The sequence below is a fragment of the Podarcis tiliguerta genome (genome assembly GCF_965153285.1).
Source record: "Podarcis tiliguerta genome assembly, chromosome: 3".
Lineage (NCBI taxonomy): Eukaryota > Metazoa > Chordata > Lepidosauria > Squamata > Lacertidae > Podarcis > Podarcis tiliguerta.
This window is the reverse complement of record NC_139536.1, coordinates 25,679,478-25,699,272: the sequence shown is the minus strand read 5'-3', so window position 1 is coordinate 25,699,272 and position 19,795 is coordinate 25,679,478. Positions and strand designations below refer to the sequence as shown.

The following is a 19,795-nucleotide window of genomic DNA, read 5'->3' as shown; positions in this document are numbered from 1 at the left end:
GCGCCGGAGTAACAATGAGGAGAAACTGATGAAGAGCTGTTTCATAGCCTTTCTCTAATCCTGATGTCCTGTCTGTGTCTAGAGGGCAAGTATAAAACATGTTTTTCCAAGTTGCAGAAGGAAGTATAAGCGATTAGTACTCACCAGACAACTCACATAGAAGATTAATCAGGCATGAAGCTTGTTCTGAAGTGAAAAGTCTTCATGGTTTTTTTAGTGGGGGGGGGGAGAGGGAACATTTCCCACACGTAGAGAAATTTAGCACAATCAGGAGCCATAGTGGGAGGTGTGAAAGTATGTGAAACCTGCATGTGTAAGAAAGGAAATATTTTTGAAACTTCACTTTTGTGTCATAGAATCATAGAATTTTAGTGTTGGAAGGGACTCCAGTGGTCATCTATTCCAACCCCTGCAATAAAGGAATCTCAGCTAAAGCATCCATGACAGATGTCCTTCCAATCTCTGCTTAAAAACCTCCATTCTACTGTCAAGCAGCTCTTACTGTCAGAAAGTTCTTCCTGATGTTTAGTTGGAATCTTATTTATTGTAACTTGAACCCATTGGTTTGAGCTCTACCCTCCAGAGTAAGAGAGAACTTTTTTTTTTTGTGGTTACATTGAGAGAAATGAAGGGGAAATTATTTCACTTTGGTTCAGCTTTGTTATCAAGCCCTACCCCATGAGGGAGTTGCAAAGTGGCCTTCCTCGTTCGCCCAAGATGGTTTCCAAGACAGTACAATCACATCTTGGGGGGGGTTACATTCCGAAGATTGTGTATATATGCAAAAAAAATGTGTATACTCAAACCTCCACCTTGAACCATCCCCGCTCAGGCATCCTTACTATTCTGGAGCCATGCGCTGAGTGGGCCTTGCCCCCCAAGCAAAGCTTTGCTTACCAGGCTCTAGGATGCTCTCGTGAGATCTCTCAGGGCCATCCAAGTTCTTGCGAGATCTCTTGAGAGCACAGTAAGCAAGGTAGAGAGCTTAAAACCTCTTTCTATGCTAGGAAATCCCTGTGCAAAAATAGTTTTAAAGCTCTCTGCCTTCCACGCATTTAATTTGTGTGATTTCAAGCTACTGGACTTCAACCGCCTAATGTTGAAATCACACATGTTAAACGTGTGTAAGTTGTGATCGTACTGTACTCATAAAAGCACAAGATGAGCCAATGGCCCATCTAGATAGATAGATAGATAGATAGATAGATAGATAGATAGATGATAGAGATGATAGATTAGATAGATAGATAGATAGATAGATAGATAGATAGATAGATAGATGATAGATGATAGATAGATGATAGATAGATAGATAGATAGATAGATAGATAGATGATAGATAGATAGATAGATGAGCCCATTTGATCCCACCCTGCTAGAATAAAAACAGATAATTAAGGTCACAAGGTCAGGGTGAATGAAAATCTTGCATGGGGGAGAGTGTTCCAGAGACTGGTGCCACTGCAGAGAAGTCCCACTTCCATTTTGTCACTAGATGACAATCTGCAAGTAGTTACTGAGAGATAAGAGGACTTGTGCCCTTATCTCCTTACTGCTCTACAATATATCAGTTTTTTATATATTTGATATATTTGATGTACAAAGCTTTTTGAAAGGATGCATGACAGCTTTAAAGCACATTCTAAGCACATTCTTTCCCTCAAAGAATTCTAGGCACTCACAGTTACAGTCCCCAGAAATCCTGAACAAACTACAGTGCCCAGAATTCCTTGAGGGGAAAATGTGTTTTGAATGTGCTATAAATGTATAGTGTGTAATTAGTATATAATTAGTGCCTTCTGGATCTTTTCTATCCACCTGCTTATTGGCATTTTCAAAGAACTCTAAAAGGTTAGATAGACAGTGTTCTCCTTTGCGGTTCATCTTCAGCAAGACGTCTTCTTTTATATGCTTGGCAATTTTATTTTTATTATAGCTTTCCATCAGTTATCTTGGAACATACATTAAGCTAACGAGTCTGTAACTACCCAGATCCCCTTTTTTAAAAAAACTGATGTTAGATCTGTTCTCAGTTATGGCCGCTGATCACGGGGATCTGTTACATACTTTTGTTAGAAGATTTCATCAGCATTTTAAATGAATATCTCAAGTTAAACAGATTAGGAGTTTTTTGTTGATTAAGTAGTATATAAACTTGTAAAATAAACTCAATTTCTTTAAGAACTCCCAGATGCCTACTGTATGGAGCTGGTGGTTTGTACATTTTTTTATTTATCAAGAAGGCCTATTTGTCACCACTATTTCTCTCTGTTCTTCAAACTCATCTCCTGAAAATGTCATTTCAGGCATGGATTACTCCCCTACATATTCTGCAGTGAAGACAGACATAGGCATGTGTGTGGCTGATGAAGCATCTCAGCCCCAGTGCCTGTCGTGACTCTTGAACCCACCCCTAGCCTAAGGAAAACAAAGATGTAGAGAAAATACAGACCACACCTCTGTGGGGGCTCCCAGCACCTATGTAGGCCTCAGGACGTAACTCTCCCACCTTCCTTAGACATGGAGGTGAATTCTCCCCATCACTTCCACAGTGCCTACATAACTGAGCAGAGCCTTTTAACTTTAGCAAAGCTCAAGCAGACAAGACCGAGAGCTGTGTAGGCCCTGTCAGTCTACACAAGGCTTCTGAAAGTCTTGGCTGAGATAACACCTTCCAAAGCTCAGCAAGCAGGGCCCATCGGGAGTTGTCCAGGGTCCTGACCTGCTTAGAGGGATCTGCCTTGACATTGCCTGGACCTGACCTGCTTGATGGGCTTCTACTTTGCCTGCTAGTCCTAGCAGCAAAGGATAGCATCAAGAGAAACAGCTAAGGAAACTGGTGAGTGGAGGCGTGTAGAGGATGACCCTGGCTTTTTCTGGGCATATGCTAATGAAGACCCAGGTCTGGTGACTTGGGAAGCTGGAGGCCCACCTCTCATCCGTCTCACTTTTATAACTTTGAGACTCTTCCCTTCACTTTGGTAATAATGTAAAGTATCAACTCAAAATTGCAATGCATGCATTTCATTTGAGTTTTATTGCCTTAACAGACAGCATTAGATTACAAAAGAGAACATTTTTCTTCTCAGTTTTAGCTTATTCTTATGATTTACGACGAGATACAGCAAGAGTTCATAAACTTCCCTGACCCGCTGACAGTTTTTACAGGCTCCTTGATTTATTTTCCATCTCAGATTTAACAGCTTTCATGTGACTGATATTTCTCGAGTCCCGGCGTGGCTGCCGCGCAGCCCGAGAGAGCTCCTCTAATCTCCATGTTACTAATTTAAATGAAGTCTTGGTCTGTTGTTTAAAAAAGACATTTGTCATCTTGCTGAGGTTTACAGATCCTCTTGTAATGTAATGTCAGACACTTCTGAGATATGAGTTTTATAAAGCTTCCTGATATCGAGTGTTGTAAGAAGACATGCCAAGGTCAGTTGGATTTGCCAAACCAGTATAGGGGAAGGCGGCGAGGAGGGAGGGGGAGGCTTTTGCAGAATTGGAAAAGAGGAGTTCTTAAGGAGCCGAGCACATTTAGATACAGATTTATATATGCTTCGAGTACATTTTGCAGATAAACTCCGTGCTGGGGGAGCGAGGGGTGTGAGAAACATTTTTCAACCCAAGGAAAAACAGAGGCAGCCACTCAACAGCTACGAACTTCTGATTAAACTTAAGTAGGCATGCAGGGAAACAAAACTCTTCTCACAGTCATGTGGGCTGTTAGTATCGGCGGTTTCCCAGTGTGCTCTGAAGCTGTGGTGCCAGGCCGCCTCATTCAAGAAACTTACAGCTGGCTGGCTGTTTTCTTTGTACATCTGCAAACAACACAAGAGCGAGCTGCGTTTTTAGAATAAACAAAGACCAAAGCTAATAAGCTAAATGGGAGAGATAAGGGAAGTATCTCTCATCTGAAATCAGAAAAGTTCTCTTCCCCGTCCCTCAAAAGAAAAAAGGGAAAAAATCACCTGGAGGCTGAGAAATGCAAACAGTGGCAGGGAAAGTCCAGAGAATATTGCAACCTGCTGTGGGTCTGTTCCAGAAGCTTCTGCTAGTGCAGAGTGCAGCAGCCAGCCTGGTGGTGGGGACAGACAACCGCCAACAGATGACACTGGAGCTAAAAGGACTGTCCTGGCAATTCTTCTGCTGCCAGGTCAGGTTCAAGGCTCTTGTGCTAGTGTACAAAGTCCTAAACAACTTAGGCCCAATTATCTTTTTGTATACCTTTTAGTAGGGACACGGGTGGCGCTGTGGGTTAAACCACAGAGCCTAGGACTTGTCGATCAGAAGGTCGGCGGTTCGAATCCCCGCAACGGGGTGAGCTCCCATTACTTGGTCCCTGCTCCTGCCAACCTAGCAGTTCAAAAGCACGAAGTGCAAGTAGATAAATAGGTACCACTCGGACGGGAAGGTAAACAGCGTTTCTGTGCGCTGCTCTGGTTCGCCAGGAGCGGATTAGTCATGCTGGCCACATGACCCGGAAGCTGTATGCCGGCTCCCTTGGCCATTAAAGCGAGATGAGCGCCGCAACTCCAGAGTCGGCCACAACTGGACCTAATGGTCAGGGGTCCCTTTACCTTTACCTATACCTTTCAGTAGCTTTTGGCTGTGGAGCGGTTTATAAATCTGCTATTAAAATAAGTAAATTAATAAAAGCTGTCCATTTCGGTTCCTCCCAGTGCCTCATGGTGTGTCCCCCCCCCCCCCTCAAATCCAATGGGCACATTTCTGCATCAGTTTGCATTTGTTTAGAAAACTTCCTAAAAACCAATTAGCATTTCAGGGCACATATCTCCCCTTTATAATGCACTTTAGCTTAATATACTGTAGCGGTTTCCACACACACACACCAAAAATACATGCATTATTGTGCCCATATATGTATACTTTTATTTGGGGAACTGCACTGTCAGTTTGGGAGACATACGAATTTTGAAGGATAGCTGTGTTTTTGGTCGCTGATTGTTTCAGGAGATGCAAATAAGGTAAGTTCACATTAAAATGTGAAGCGAACCGAATTTCTCCCCATCCCTGCATCCTACTAACAGACGCTTCCTCTTTACACAACAGTGATCATCTTTGGCCTAGCTTCACCAAAAGTATGCACTGGATTTTGAAAAGATTTAAAAGTTGCTATTTTTTTAATGTGACTATATATATATATATATATATATATATATATATATATATATATATCTTCTAATGTCCTAAAATTTTGCTTGGAATGTGCTCGAAACAACCCTTCAGAAAGCCTGCCTTTAATAATATTTTTCAAGAAAAAAAACAGAAGACAGCCATTGGTCTCTCTCTGAGAACCCATGACAGATGAAAGACGAAGGGTTTCTGCTTTGTTCTCCAAGGTTTACTCATTGAAAGGTAGGGCATACAAGACTTCAGTTGTTGTATATGGAGTGTATGGCTTTATTTTCTAGAACAAAGGCGCTGCTCCTTCAAAGAACACAGAAGCAGCACAAGAGAAACTCACGTTAACATTTGATATTTTTCAGGGGTTTCAGCGCTAAGGCTTAGTTTTTGGTCCAGCTGAAAGGAATTTGACATTGCTAATTAAACAATTGATTGTATAGTTCAAAAGACAATGTTCAGGATTACACTACAAAACATATTGTGTTTCCCACTTTAATTGTACCTTTGTAGCTGAAATACGGGTGGAATTGAGATTCTGGAATACCAAGCCTGGGTTCCCTTAGGCAGATGGCTTGGCAGTGCACCAGGAGGGACAGATCAGACTAAGTCAGTTTTGTGGGTTCTCAATCATAGGTCCATCTTGGGCTGTCAAATTCACCTATTCTCTGTGAACCAGAACCGTCTACACACTTGCCACCCACAATACATCTACAGTATGGCCCAAGTAAAGAGCAGCATAGTGACTTGAACATAGAGGAAATAGTTTCATGTCTTGGAGGCACTCAGAATTCAGGGGCCCCAGTTCTCATACAACATTGCATACAAAAAAAAATCTGTATATATGCTAAAATGATCACACCTTTTCATGAGAACTTTCTTAAATAATATTTTTTAAAAAAAAAACCTCATGTAAACTGATGCTGTAACATGGTGTCCGGAAATTCAGCCTGGAAAAATGAGAAACTGGGAGAGACTGAAAGTGACAGATTTTTCAATCCCCTAGCTGGAGCAGATGGGGGTCCAACACCCCCTGGAGAGCCCCAGGTTCCTTATTCCAGTTCCAGCACCTGGTAGACACCAATATTTGTATTGCAGCTGCATTTGTAGATCACATGTTGTGAAGGGTTGAGCTGAAAGATCTCTCTTCCACATATGCATGGTTCTTCTGCCACGTTAGCTTGGTTAGTTTTGCTTAGCTGTGCCTCCAGGCATATCCATGTGTTGCTGAAGGACTTGACTTTGGCAGCACATTAGAAGCTTTGACCATTTGCACTAGGTAAAGTTACAGTGGTACCTCGGTTTACGAACTTAATCCTTTCCGGAAGTCCGTTCTTAAACCAAAGCCGAGGTGCCCTTTCCCTAATGAGGCCTCCCACCTCCGGTGCCCTTCCACCATTCGGATTCCATTCTTAGACCGAGGTAAAGTTCTCAAACCGGGACACTATTTCCGGTTTTGCGGTGTTTGTAAACCGAATCGTTCTTAAACTGGACTGTTCTTAAACCGAGGTACCACTGTATTTATTTTTCATATTTATATTCCTCTTTCCCATAGGATTTGTGAGTGAAGATGGAGTTTAGGTTTCTTTTACAGAGCATTGTGCTTGCAGTTCTCTCTTAGCGTTCTAGAGCAGACTTTTTACTTGTTATTTTTTTACCTTGGAGATTCTGAAGTAGCGTAGTTCCACAAACATTTACTCCACTCCTATCTATCTAATTTTCTTTAGGAAGGTAAATAATAGGCTGGGAAGCCCTTGAGTTAAACATATGAAACACGTCCATGAAATTTACATGTGTTAACCAGATACTTTGCTGTAAGCTGCACAGCTATCTCCTGTCCTTGTTTAGTCACCATCTAGCTCTACCTTAGTTGATTGATAAAAATTCTAAACCTTCAACATTGGGTTCCAGAGCAGGTTACGTACAAACAAAACAAAACATTACATTACAAACATTTGGCTATCCAGATCTTTTGGACATCTAGTCCTATCAGCCCCAGCCAACATGTCAATTTCAGGGGAAAGAGGAAATATCAACTGTAGCCTGAGGAGCCACAAGACCAAGAGTCTGAACTTCATGATCCAGCACAGAAGAGACAAGGTGAGTCTTTTTGATATTTTTTCTCATGTCTCTGGCAGTAAAAGAATTGCACCGATGGCATCTGATTCCCAACAGTCAGATAAATACAGAGTAGTCAGTTTCTTCTTTCAGAACCTGCCATCGCAGAAGATAGCACCACCAGGAGTGGAAACCAATCCGCAGTTACTAAGTGCATGCAAACTTTGCAAGGCATGCTGAAGAGTTATATTAAAAGCATAACATCAATTGTATGGGATCATTGCTGCCTCAGACCGCAGAAGTGATTGTGGCTAGTAACTGCTCTGGTGTTTCCTTGTGTAAAAATGATTGGGGCTGGTGACTACATTCCAACAGCTGTGATGCATGCACTGCATGCATGTAAGTAAAAACTTCCGATTTTTGCCTGTAAAAATGTAACATATGGCACACATAAGAAGATCCCAGCTGGATCGGGCCAAAGGCCCATCTAATCCAGCATCTGTCCTCACAGTGAACCAGCAGGTGCCTATCAGAAACAACAGCACTCTTCAAATCCATCTTCCCATGCAACTGGTATTCAGGGGCATAATGGCATCTGATACTGGAGGTAGTCCACAGCCATCGTGAACTACCTGCAGCCATTGATAATCTAATCATGAATTCGCCTAATCCCCCTTTTAAGACACCCAAGAGGATGTCCATCCTTCCATCTTGCAGTAGGGAGTTCCATTGTTTAACCATGTGCAAGGTGCCCCTTTTGGTTGTCCTGAATCTTCCAACACTGAATGACCTTCTATTCTAGTAGCAGAGGTGCTGTCTTGTGCCTAAGATTGAGGGGGCCTGGCATGCAGTGTGCGTGTGTGTGATGTCATGTGTGCAATGCATGATGCGTGTGTGACGTCACATCATCAAGAGGAGGGAGAGCATGGACCCCAGCACAGCACAGCTTCATCTCTTGCACTCAGGAGGAGCCAGCCACTGAACCGGGCTGTTCCCGACTCCACGCTCAGCTTCCTTCAGCACTGAGGGGGCCCAGCACTGAGGGAGACCAGGATCCAAATGCCTACTCAGCCATGAAGCTCACTGGGTGATGGTGGTCCAGCCACTGCCTCTCAGTTAGTGAGGGTTGTTGTGGGAATTAAATTTGGAGGAGAACCATGTGTACCACCTTGAGTTCCCTAGGCAAAAAGGGGCGCAATAAATAAAATGAGCAAATGTTCTGAAAACACCCTGTATGTGCTGACTTAGGGGAGTTGCTCCCTCTCAAACAGAACAGAATTTGGGGATTCCTGTTCTAGAGAGAAGATTGGGAAGCCCCTTGCACACGCAGAGTTCTGTGTTAACAACCCTTAATTCTAAAAGAGCTGCAAGAGTTTTACAGCCCCTGTCAAAAATGAGGAGTGACAGCCGGAGAAGTTAAACGTCACTTTCGGTGATCAGAAATGGTTGTGCGCGAGAGTGTAAAGGTTGTGTTTTCAGCATTTTACTTTCATTTCTTCCTCCCCTGTGCTTGGTTTATACAATGGCATGATTAATGTCTCGTTTGTGAGACGCTTATTCAATAGCAGTGTTTTTTAACGTTTCACAGGCCTGACTGAGAAAAGACATAATAAGGGGGTTTAAGGCCTCCCTTGTAATCAGAGCTTGTCAAGAGAGGATAAACATGCATTGGAGCAAGCTAGTTACCAAATAGTTGTATTTTTTTTATATATATTTAACTTGAGGGCAAATTATGAGGGAACATATTCTGCTTTGCGGCAGACAGCAGAGGAAACAAGCCTGTGACATGTTAGGAACAAACCTCACATTGCACGAGAGATCTGTGATTTATCTCACAGTGTTTCTTGCTTTTACTTCAACAGTGACTGAAAGTGCTCAAAATGTGATCAGTGCCAGGGATCGAGGAGGTTTAGCCCATCACCCCCACAATGCCTCTTACCTCCTTTGGGCTGCTGTTGGGTGGAATGGGGGAAATGCAGGTAAACTATTAGAACAGGTCTGGGTCAGTGGGCCAGATCCTTATCTCTCTTACCTCTCATACCCGTCACAGACAAAACGATGACATCAGGTGACGGTAGACCCCAAGCAGGGTCCTAGAGGGAGGGGGAAGTGCAAATGGGACCCCAAGAAGTGTCTGAGGCTGGGAAGGAGGCCAGTGGACTGGGGAATGGACAGATAGATCGGAAGGGGGGGTGGATCAAGTGGGCTGGAGGAGGAACCCTCAGATTCTTTGGGGGAAGTCATGTATGGGGTGGATGTGACCCCAGTCCTTTGGCCTCACTGCCCTGATACAAATCCTCTGGCTGCTGAGTGGCATGATCCCTCAGCCCTGGCAGATGCTGGATGGTCAAGCTCCATGCAAGCACTCACTTCTATGATCCGCAAACTTTCTTCATTATAACTAGATAATTCTTCACTCCTAAGTATAGAGATGGCCATGGTCGGTGAAAACACAAAATCAGATGCAAATTGTTACAGGGAGTAAAAGGAGTTCTAAAAATGCCAGAATATTGCCTTGGTGGGTAGACTACATTAAAAAGCTGAAGACTCCCTGAAGTAAAATATGGTTCCCACGAGTTGTTTGGAAGTCTTATTGATTTGTTGTTTTTCTTATGCTTTTATCCAGCCTTTTTTTCCATCCTGGAACCCAACAGGGCCAGTGCAAGAGGCTGAATTGACTGAAGAAGGCGACCCACTGCCACCACCTCATTCTTCTTCCTCCTGCCTGTCCCTCATGTCTCCTCAGGTTCTTTTTCTCTTTCTTTTTGCCACCACAGCAGTGGCAGCTCTCCTTCTCCACCCTGCTGTGCTATGAGAAATTGGCCACTGAGGCAAAGCAAAGTTCTGACCACCCTACCCAGAATGCATTGCTCTGAGAATGGACCCCTCCTCTCAAGCCAAAGCACTGTGTCTGCGCATGCGTGCAGCGCAATTTAGCACTTCTGCGCATGCGCGAGTGGCAAAAGCCGGAAGTAACCCATTCCGGTACTTCCGGGCTGCCGCGGGACGCAACGCGAAAACACATAACCGGAAGCAGATGCAGCATGAGGTATGACTGTACTGTGCTGTGTTCCTGCTTGTGGATTTCCCACAGGCATCTGGTTGGCCACTGTGAGAACCAGATCCTGGACTAGATGGGTCATTGGCCAAATCCAGCAGGACTTTTACGTTCTCATGAGCCTCTTGCAGAAGACTTGCAAAGGCAATGGCAGCCCATATGAGGCTCCAGTGGGCCCAGGTCAGCAGCAAGGCAAGCAAGAGGGGAGCAGCACCAATTAGGTGCCTGGTCTAGCCCTGAAGGCAGTGTAGGTCCCTAGGCAGTCCCCCATCCAGGCGCTGACCAGCCCCAGACCTGCTTAGCTTCAGAAAGGTGCCTTCAGACCATACCCGGGGACTTCCACTTGTTCAGGAAAGAAGAACCTGCACTCTCTTCTCTGTTTTCGACTTTACTTTGACAGCAGCTTTAAAACAATTAGCAAGCAGGTGCTGCCTGGTTAACAGCATGTGTGCACGTGTGTGCTAGTTCTGCATCTTTGTCTGCCGTTGGTGCCGTTTCATTAACTGAATCTTTTTAATTAGCAAAACATCTGCCAACTCCTGCAGTCTGTCAGGGAGCCCCATGGATGTTCTCTTTGTTGTACCTTTTTACAACATATGCCAACAGGTGGAACGAAAAGCTTGTTGTTTGTATCTTTGGGGTTTATGAGTAGGTGAGAGCAGGCTCAATTGTATATTTACTTATACATCTTTCTGTTCTGCTCCCCATATATTGATATCTGTAAAACCTTATCTCTCCTCGTTTTACAATAGTTATCCCCACCTCTGTCCTAAACACATTATGCAGAACAAAGTGGAGACAACATCTATTGTTGCCGTTTTGGTTTCCAGAATAGGTATTATATTCACACTGAATTGGCTTCCTTTGCTGCCCATGATGCCATCATGCAGGGAACTCTGATTGGCCATCACTGATTTTAGGAAGCAGCTAACCTGGATGGCTCTGCTCAACTCACCTTTATTTCCAATCACTTTTTCCACTCCTTGTGAGCATTCAGAGCTTTTAAACAATGATATGGCATTGTGAAAAGCTGGTGGCTATTGATAATTGTTCTACAGTCATGATACTGTACATTTTATGTGTGCTGTAAGCTGGTCAGAGTGGCTGGGGAAACCCAGCCAGATGGGCAGGATGTTGTTGTTGTTGTTGTTGTTGTTGTTGTTATACCTGAAACCAGCATTTGCAAACATGCCTTCATTCCCAGCCATTTAGCAATCCAGATATTTGACTTTGCCTCCAATGCCTAAAGATAAAGGTACCCCTGCCCGTATGGGCCAGTCTTGACAGACTCTAGGGTCGTGCGCCCATCTCACTCAAGAGGCCAGGGGCCAGCGCTGTCCAGAGACACTTCCGGGTCACGTGGCCAGCGTGACATCGCTGCTCTGGCGAGCCAGAGCCACACACGGAAACGCCGTTTACCTTCCCGCTAGTAAGCGGTCCCTATTTATCTACTTGCACCCGGGAGTGCTTTCGAACTGCTAGGTTGGCAGGCGCTGGGACCGAACAAGGGGAGCGCACCCCACCGCGGGGATTCGAACTGCCGACCTTTTGATCGGCAAGCCCTAGGCGCTGAGGCTTTTACCCACAGCGCCACCTGCGTCCCTTAACTAGCATTTGCAAACATGTCTTCATTCCCAGCCATTTAGCAATCCAGATATTTGACTTTGCCTCCAGTGCCTAGTCTACTGCATAACTGCCAGGTACAGAATCAACATTTCATTTGTCTGTATATATTTATAAGGTTTATTGGCAAAGATAAAAGCAAGCTGAGGGGAAGGATGAGGTTCTGCACATGTCTTGCACTGGAAGAGGGAGGGATTGGCGAAGAAGCCATCTTTTGACATTGCCTGACCCTTGCAGCCTACAATAGTCCATTCAGTTAAGAATCATTTTGCCATTGTGGACGAAACTTCTTTTGTGATCACCATGCTTAAGAAATAATTGGAGCATGAAAGACAGCTAGATAGAAAAAAACGGTGCCTACAATATCCCTTTGGGAGAATAAAGGTTTCCTGAAGCTGTTCAAACAGGTAAGAACAAGGGCAAACAGGAACTCTTCTGTGAGAAGACATCCAGCTCTCCCACCTGTTCCATTGCTGCCCAAGTAGCCTGAAGGGATGTTCCTCTGCTTGGCATAAGTGGTGCCTGTCTCCCATTTTAAAGAAGATGAGTCATTTCTGGGGGGAGGCAGTTGGGATGGGAAAGCTGCAGACCGTGGCTAGAGCACAACTAGGGAATCTGGCCTTATAAACATGGTTGGCCGGGGACTGAACTTGGGTCGTTTTGCAGACAAAACAGATACAGTGGTACCTCAGGTTACGGACGCTTCAGGTTACAGCCCCCACCCCACCCCAGAAGTAGTACCTGTTAAGAATAGTTTCAGGTTAAGAATGGACCTCCAGAACGAATTAAGTTCTTAACCCAAGGTACCACTGTACTCTATCACTGAGTTACCTGAGGCCCTTCCCCTCAGCCTCCAAACCCTTGAGGGAAAATGGCTGGTGCACAAAGAAAGCAGAAGGTGGGGGAAGCATCATTTCCTCCCCCTTGTTGTTGTTCCACTACAAAACCCTCCCCTCACCGTGCTGGGCATAGAGGCAGGAAAACGCAAAACATGGGCTGGGACTGCCATGTTTCCCTGCTGTTCTCCATGCAGAAGGAGAGTATGAATGGAGAATGTGATGGAGGCGCACTATTCAAACTAAAGCTGTTTACAGCAGGGGCACTATGATCCCTGAATATTTTGTCTGGAAGCTGGGACTTCTCATGCTATGTGTTTAGTAATAGTTGTATTCCTCCAGAGATCCTCAACCTGCTTCTACTGCAGGGCTCCCTCCTCAGAAATACTGTTTTTACGAGAAGCCCTCTGGATTTCTGGGCATTGGGGTTTGATTGGTGCCTCTCCACCATATGAAGCAACCAGGATACAGCAATCATCTGAGGCCTTCCTTTGTGTGCCTCCTCCAATCATGGAGGGTGTGAACACAAGAAAGGGCCTCTTCTGCTGTGGGTCCCTGTTTGTGGAATGCTGTGCCCTGGGAGACTCACCTGGCGTTTTTGTTACATATCTTTAGGCTCCAGGCAAAAACACTGCTTTTAAACTGTGGCGGAGGGGAGCTATTGTTTTGTTTGTTACTATGTATTTCTGTGTTTTTATATTGTAAACTGCCCTGTGATCCTTGGGTGAAGGGCAGTACAGTGGTACCTCTGGTTAAGAACTTAATTCGTTCTGGAGGTTGGTTCTTAACTTGAAACTGTTCTTAACCTGAAGCACCACTTTAGCTAATGGGGCCTCCAGCTACTGCCACACCGCCAGAGCACGATTTGTGTTCTCAACCTGAAGCAAAGTTCTTAACCTGAGGTAATATTTCTGGGTTAGCGGAGTCTGTAGCCTGAAGCGTATGTTACCTGAAGCATATGTAACCAGAGGTACCACTGTATAGGCATCCCATAAGCATCTTGTTTGCCACTCTGAAAACAGGATGCTGGATTAGATGGTCCAATAAACAGATCTAGGAGGCTCTTTTTATTGTCATGAGCTACACAAAACAGTTGAGATCAGTCTTGGATGGGCAGGCACTGACAGAAGAGGAAGAGCAGGAGAAGGAGGAAATGGAGAGGGTGCTGAACTGTGGAAACCTGGTTTGGAAGAGGGGGAATTCCCCCTTTCCACTTCAACTTCAGCCACTTTGGAAGGAGGGAAGAGATGCTGGCCCTCTGGTCCAACCTTCCTACAGAGCAGAAAGGTATTTAATTAGTTGAGAGCAGGAGGCTGATCAGGAGGTGGCATCTTTGTCACCTAGAGAGTGGACCTACCCAGCCACAACATTCCTGCAAGGCGAGCAAGTCTGGCAAGTGACTCTGCTTCATGTTTAAAAGCTTGGCAGAAGGAGTGGAGGAACTTATTGGGACATCTTTGTTGCTTCCATCCAGTTCATTCACTTCTTGCCGTGGTCCTGAACTCCTAAATCATGGGCCAGCAAACTAAGGCAAACTAAAAATGGGTCGGCCCTGTTGGATCCAGCCCAATTGCCTTCTGGATCCGGCCCATGGACAGTCCAAGAATCGCCACGTGGATTCTGATCATTTGGGCTGCGCCATTCCCCCCCCCTTTCCCTCACACACCATGGCGGTGCCCCCCCCTCCTCCTGGCTTCTCCCTGCCCTGCCTAGAGGAGGAAGGGAGCTGGGCTTTGTTGAGCTGTGGTTGGCTGAGCGCCATTTTAAGCAGCCCCTCTCCGGAGCCAGCCCTTTCTTGCCGCTCATCGTCCTGCCACCGCCAGCCGCTGCCGCTCTCAAGACACTGGTAAGCAGCCACTGGGGCTCGTCCGGTGCTATGGGTAAGGGAGAGCTGGGGGGTGATTTTCCCCCAAAATATAGTCTGGCCCCCCCACAAGGTCTGAGGAACAGTGGACCGGCTCCCTACGGAAAAGGTTTGCTGACCCCTGTCCTAAATTGTGAATCCTGAACACCGTGTCTGCTGTGGAACCTGTACCATTACTTGCTCAAATAATGATCTCTTTCCTGCAGTAAGAACCTCTGTCTGCATGTTTGGGCTGGGAGCCAGACTGCTCATTGGCCATGCTGTCTGGGGCTGATGGGAGTTTGAGTCCAACAAGATCTGGAGGGCCGCAGATTGCTCACCTCTGTGGTGAAATATTCAGAGACAGGGTACCAAATTAGACACAGTGTTGGTTTAACGCGCTCAGGCTTTCCACTCTCTTCAATGCAAAAGGTTACAGCCAATGAAACCACTCTGCAATTATCATCCTTTCCCCTCCATCCCTGCGTCCTGATGCTGTTTCTGCTTAGAAATTGCTCCAGTCAAACTGTGACAATCTCTCCTCACGCAATACAAAAGACATCCCTTAGCATTTTCTGACAACAGAAGGACAATGGATATCACAAAGAGAAGGCCTTGCCACCGCCACCTTTTCGAAAGTGCTCACAACCACATCGAACATCAGAAGTGTTTGAACTTAAGCAATTAGAACAAGTTGTCAGGGACACAAGAAGCTCTTCAGAGGAACACAAAAGCAGCATGGATGTTGCCCAACAGTGTCTCAAACCTTCCACCTAGGTATGGTCACAGCTGAGTTGGTAGGGTCGGAATTTTTTAAAAAATAATAATAACCCTTCATGCTAGCCATTATATAGTCACAAAGGGTTTTTTCTCTCCTGTATTACATCTTCTTCCCTGTGGCTTTTCCTTCTGTCTCCAAGTTCTTTTTAAAAATGCATATTCTTATATCTGAGCTCCCCAGATACACACACATACACACATTTTCCAGTTATATTATCCACCTTCTTTCTTTTATTTCCCATCTTTTATCCTTTCACCTCGACTTTCCCTTCCATTCATTAATTATTTTTGCGGGGAAGGGGGCTCCCTTCTGTGTTCCCTTTCTGCGTTTAAATCTGTTCATTGCTCTCCTCTTTTTTTTGCCCCATTACTCCCATATCTCAGGTGAGTGTCTTTGCGTTCACATCATTGTGTTCACTCCACCTGCCACCTCGGAGTTTTGACTTGACTCTTTGATCCTTTACTGAAGTTGTTAATGGGGTAGATTGCATGCCAAAGTTGACACGCAGCTCAAGATGCTCCATTGAACTGGGAGGAGAAAAGGCAGCTTCTGATCTCGCAGAGCGTGACGTGACCCCACAGGCTCCTCTCACACAAGACGGCATTCCTGGTAATGCGTCTCTCAAAAGAAGGGTGTGCAATATGGCACAAGAGTGCATCAGAAACACCTCTCATATTCAGTAACCAATATGCAGCAAGAAACTTGGAGCAGCACTGCCAAGAGAGTGAGCCCAAATGCCCCCTGAATTTCACAACCCTCATTGTAGACTGCAAACAGAGACACCCTCTTGATTTTCAGGGAACTCTTCAACCAGGAGTGAAACCTTTGCCCTACTCATAGCTGGCAACTATCACACTTCCTTCATTTGCCAGACATTTTTCATTTGTTAAAACAGGGGTGGGAAACCTTTTGGTTGGGGCTAATATTGGGCAGGTTCCACATCAGCAAACAGGTTACTCGGGTGCTGGGCATGGTTTGTCCTTGCGCTTACTTCAGACCTGGGCTTTTTTCAAGCCAGGAACTGTCCTGATCCAGCAGGGCTATTCTTATCTCCTTGTAATAGATAATGGTTAAATGTTTGGTGCAAGGTTCACAACAAAGTGGTGTCCAAAACTGAAGACCCTTGGTTTCCATTTTTTCACCCTATCCACTGCTAAAAATGGTGTGGCAAAGTATTGGAAAGTGTAAACCTTACACTGCAAAGGATTTCTGTTAGTTTGCATAAATCCTACTGGCTGGGTGTAGTGGGAAATTAACTCAGAGAGAGGGGTTTTTTTTTGTTTGTTTTAATTATTCGAGACAGTTGTGTTTGTAAATGTGATTGACACTAAACCTCTGTTTTGGATGGTTTTGAATAAATGGATGAACATGAAACTTAGTCACTGTAAGCATACAGAGTAGGGGCATTGTGAATATTACAAAAGTTTTGCTACTGTTGGGGTCCTTTGCTGTTGCTAACTCAATAAGTTGTATATTTTCAGGATAGGCAACTGGGGGGTGGGAGAGAGAGCATCATACAGTCATACTTTGGAAGTTGAACAAAATCCATTCCGGGAGTCCATTCGACTTCCAAAACATTCGGAAACCAAAGCGTGACTTCTGATTGGCTGCAGGAAGCTCCTGCAGCCAATGAGAAGCCGCAGAAGCCCTATCAGATATTCAGGTTCCAAAGAATGTTTGTAAACCAGAACACTCACTTCCGGGTTTGGGGCGTTCAGGAGCCAAAACGTCTGAGTACCAAGGCATTCGGGATCCAAGGTACAAGAGGACTGGGGGACATTTCTTAAGGACTGTGTGCCCTTTCTTGGTTTCCTACTTGCCAGTCAACAGGCACAATAATAGAATTCAGTTATTCAAAAGAATGAGCTGGGTAGGCTTTGATGGTCACATGACAAGACCCTCACCCCTACAGGGGCTCCACTCCCAATTGCTGGAGCTTGCTGTCCCTGTGGCTTCTCCTTCTTGCTCTCACTACAAGCATATGAGTAGGGGCAAGAGACAGATCATCCCCTTTCATTTGTCTCATGGTCTTCCTCTGGGGACATTGTACAACGTGGGCAAAGAGGTAGGGCAAGTGAATAAGGAGTGGGAATAGGAGAAGGTGAACCCACCCAGGGAGGGCTTCGCCTGTGGACATCGTCCCCCAAAGCATTCCCAAATCACTGCCTGTTGATTTCCCCATGCCCAAGGTTCTGAGCCACTGGAGATGGCTGCTTGTCACCTCAAGTCCATATAGCCTACCAGAAACCTTAAGCTGAGCAGGGCTCAATGTGTAGTGAAAATTGATGCAGAAGGAAAGAGTAAGTCTATTTAAGAAACCTATCTGTCCAGTGGTCTGAGGGCTGTTAACCAAGAAGTACATTGCAATGACTCCATCAAAATATGCTGCTATTTATTTGTCTTTTCCATTTTGGAAGTTGTGGCGTGATGCAAGTCATCTCCTCTTTCCTTGGGTCTCCCAGATCAACTTTGTTTGTTTTTTACCAGGGAGAACATCCATGCTGGAGAGAAACAGATTGCCAATGTTCACTTATTTGTCCCATGTCTGGGAGAGGAATCAATCCAATGAATACCTTCAGTTGTTGTTGATTTCAGTCTGCTAACAATACATAATTGATTGTGTTGTCCCCGCCGTTGCATTTTATTTCCTTTGCATTGAAATGAATGGGATGGGATATTGTGATGACCATTTATGTAATAGCATAATTACACAAATAATGTAAGTGACATAATTTGGTGGAAGATGAACTAGAGCAGAATGGACACGAGAGCCAGTGTGGTGTAGTGGTTAAGAGCAGTAGCCTCATAATCTGGGGAACCAGGTTTGCGTCTCCGCTCCTCCACATGCAGCTGCTGGGTGACCTTGGGCCAGTCATACTTCTCTGAAGTCTCTCAGCCCCACTCACCTCACAGAGTGTTTGTTGTGGGGGAGGAAGGGAAAGGAGAATGTTAGCCTCTTTGAGACTCCTTCGGGTAGTGATAAAGCAGGATATCAAATCCAAACTCTTCTCTTCTTCAAATCTAGGGCGGAATGGAAAATGATCCCGTCTTACTTCCCTACCCTCCAGTCCAGATGCTTTTGGACTACAGCTGGGGCTGATGGGAGCTGAAGCCCAACACCACTTGTGGAGCCGCAAGTTCCCCACCTCTCTTTTAAGCAACAGTAAACTAAGACAACAGCATGTAAAATGGCACATCCTTGTAGTCAAAGCGTGCCATCTAGTTTTCGTTAACACTGGTTCTGGTTCAAACATTTCCCAAGCATTTTAAAGGTGGGAGCAGATGGAAGCCGAGTGAGGAGGATTCAGATCCCTTTTCTGATCTTCTGGTTTTCTGAAGGGCTTATTTGTAAGATAGGACTGGGACAGCTGGGCATCCATCATTGCAATGTGTGTGAAGATTTAGTGAGATTGATGCAGAAGGAAAGGACAAGTGCATTAACAAACCTATCCGTCCAAAAGTCAGGGGTACTGTTAACCAAGAAGTACATTACAGTGATTCCATCAAAATGTTATGTTATTTATTTAACTTTTCCATTTCCATTTTTATTTGGGTAAGATAATTGCTTGCGATAAGCTGCCTGTGCAGGAAGCTGGAAGCATGGAAGAAGCACAGCTGTTAGGCTGGAATATGTACTTTCAGCCGTAGCATTAGAACTGTGTGACGGCCCAGGCTATATTTGCATATTGAAATGATCTCAATTAAAGTCTTTTATCAGACAACTTCACAGAAAGAATCTCTAGAAACACAGGATTCCACCCAGCCTGCCTCCCCCCCACCACCATTAAGTAAAATGTAGGCTATTAGGGTCCCAACATGTTTATCTGTATTTGTATAAATGGTCATTTTATAATTAATTTCATAACTAATAGGTTATTATGTTGTTATTATTATATATTTATTTATACCCCACATTTCCCCCTCATGGGACTCAGGCAGCTTACAGATACAAAAATAGTGTGTGGGGGGGTTCCCATTCAAAAACAATTAAACATTAATAGAATTAAAACTATACACATATATATATAGGGACCTGGGTGGCACTGTGGGTTAAACCACAGAGCCTAGGACTTGCAGATCAGAAGGTTGGTGGTTCGAATCCCCACGACGGGGTGAGCTCCCATTGCTCGGTCCCTGTTCCTGCCAACCTAGCAGTTTGAAAGCACCTCAAAGTGCAAGTAGATAAATAGGTACCGCTCCGGCGGGAAGGTAAACAGTGTTTCCGTGTGCTGCTCTGGTTTGTCAGAAGCAGCTTAGTCATGCTGGCCACATGACCCAGAAGCTGTATGCCGGCTCCCTCAGCCAATAAAGCGAGATGGGCGCCGCAACCCCAGAGTCGGTCACGACTGGACCTAATGGCCAGCGGTCCCTTTACCTTTATCTTTACATATAGATATTCTGTGTCCAGGGCAGCTGTTTACCAGCTCCATCTGGTACGCAGGCTGAAACCC

The 19,795-nt window shown here is 45.0% G+C and overlaps 1 protein-coding gene across 2 annotated transcripts; it reads left to right on the top strand.

The window, feature by feature from the left end:
* The first annotated feature begins 7,102 nt into the window (after positions 1-7,102).
* On the top strand, positions 7,103-18,682 carry LOC310674303 (uncharacterized protein). 2 transcript variants are annotated; one of them, XM_083433389.1, is made up of 5 exons: positions 7,103-7,245; positions 7,357-7,602; positions 9,066-9,182; positions 9,858-9,949; positions 18,370-18,682. In XM_083433389.1, exons 2-5 carry the CDS (start codon positions 7,548-7,550, stop codon positions 18,442-18,444), a joined length of 339 nt encoding a protein of 112 aa, XP_083289515.1. In that variant the 5' UTR covers positions 7,103-7,245; positions 7,357-7,547; the 3' UTR covers positions 18,445-18,682. The 2 variants fall into 2 exon arrangements, 1 of the variants encoding a protein (XP_083289515.1); XR_014509501.1 differs by lacking the exon at positions 7,357-7,602.
* Positions 18,683-19,795: the final 1,113 nt, after the last annotated feature.

Bases quoted from the DNA above. Each gene is read 5' to 3' on its own strand.
- LOC310674303 (XM_083433389.1), top strand. From the start codon at position 7,548: ATGATTGGGGCTGGTGACTACATTCCAACAGCTGTGATGCATGCACTG. The intron at 7,603-9,065 runs GTAAGTAAAAAC...TTACTTCAACAG, and splicing joins GATGCATGCACTGCATGCAT to TGACTGAAAGTGCTCAAAAT. The intron at 9,183-9,857 runs GTAAACTATTAG...GGAACCCAACAG, and splicing joins GTGGAATGGGGGAAATGCAG to GGCCAGTGCAAGAGGCTGAA.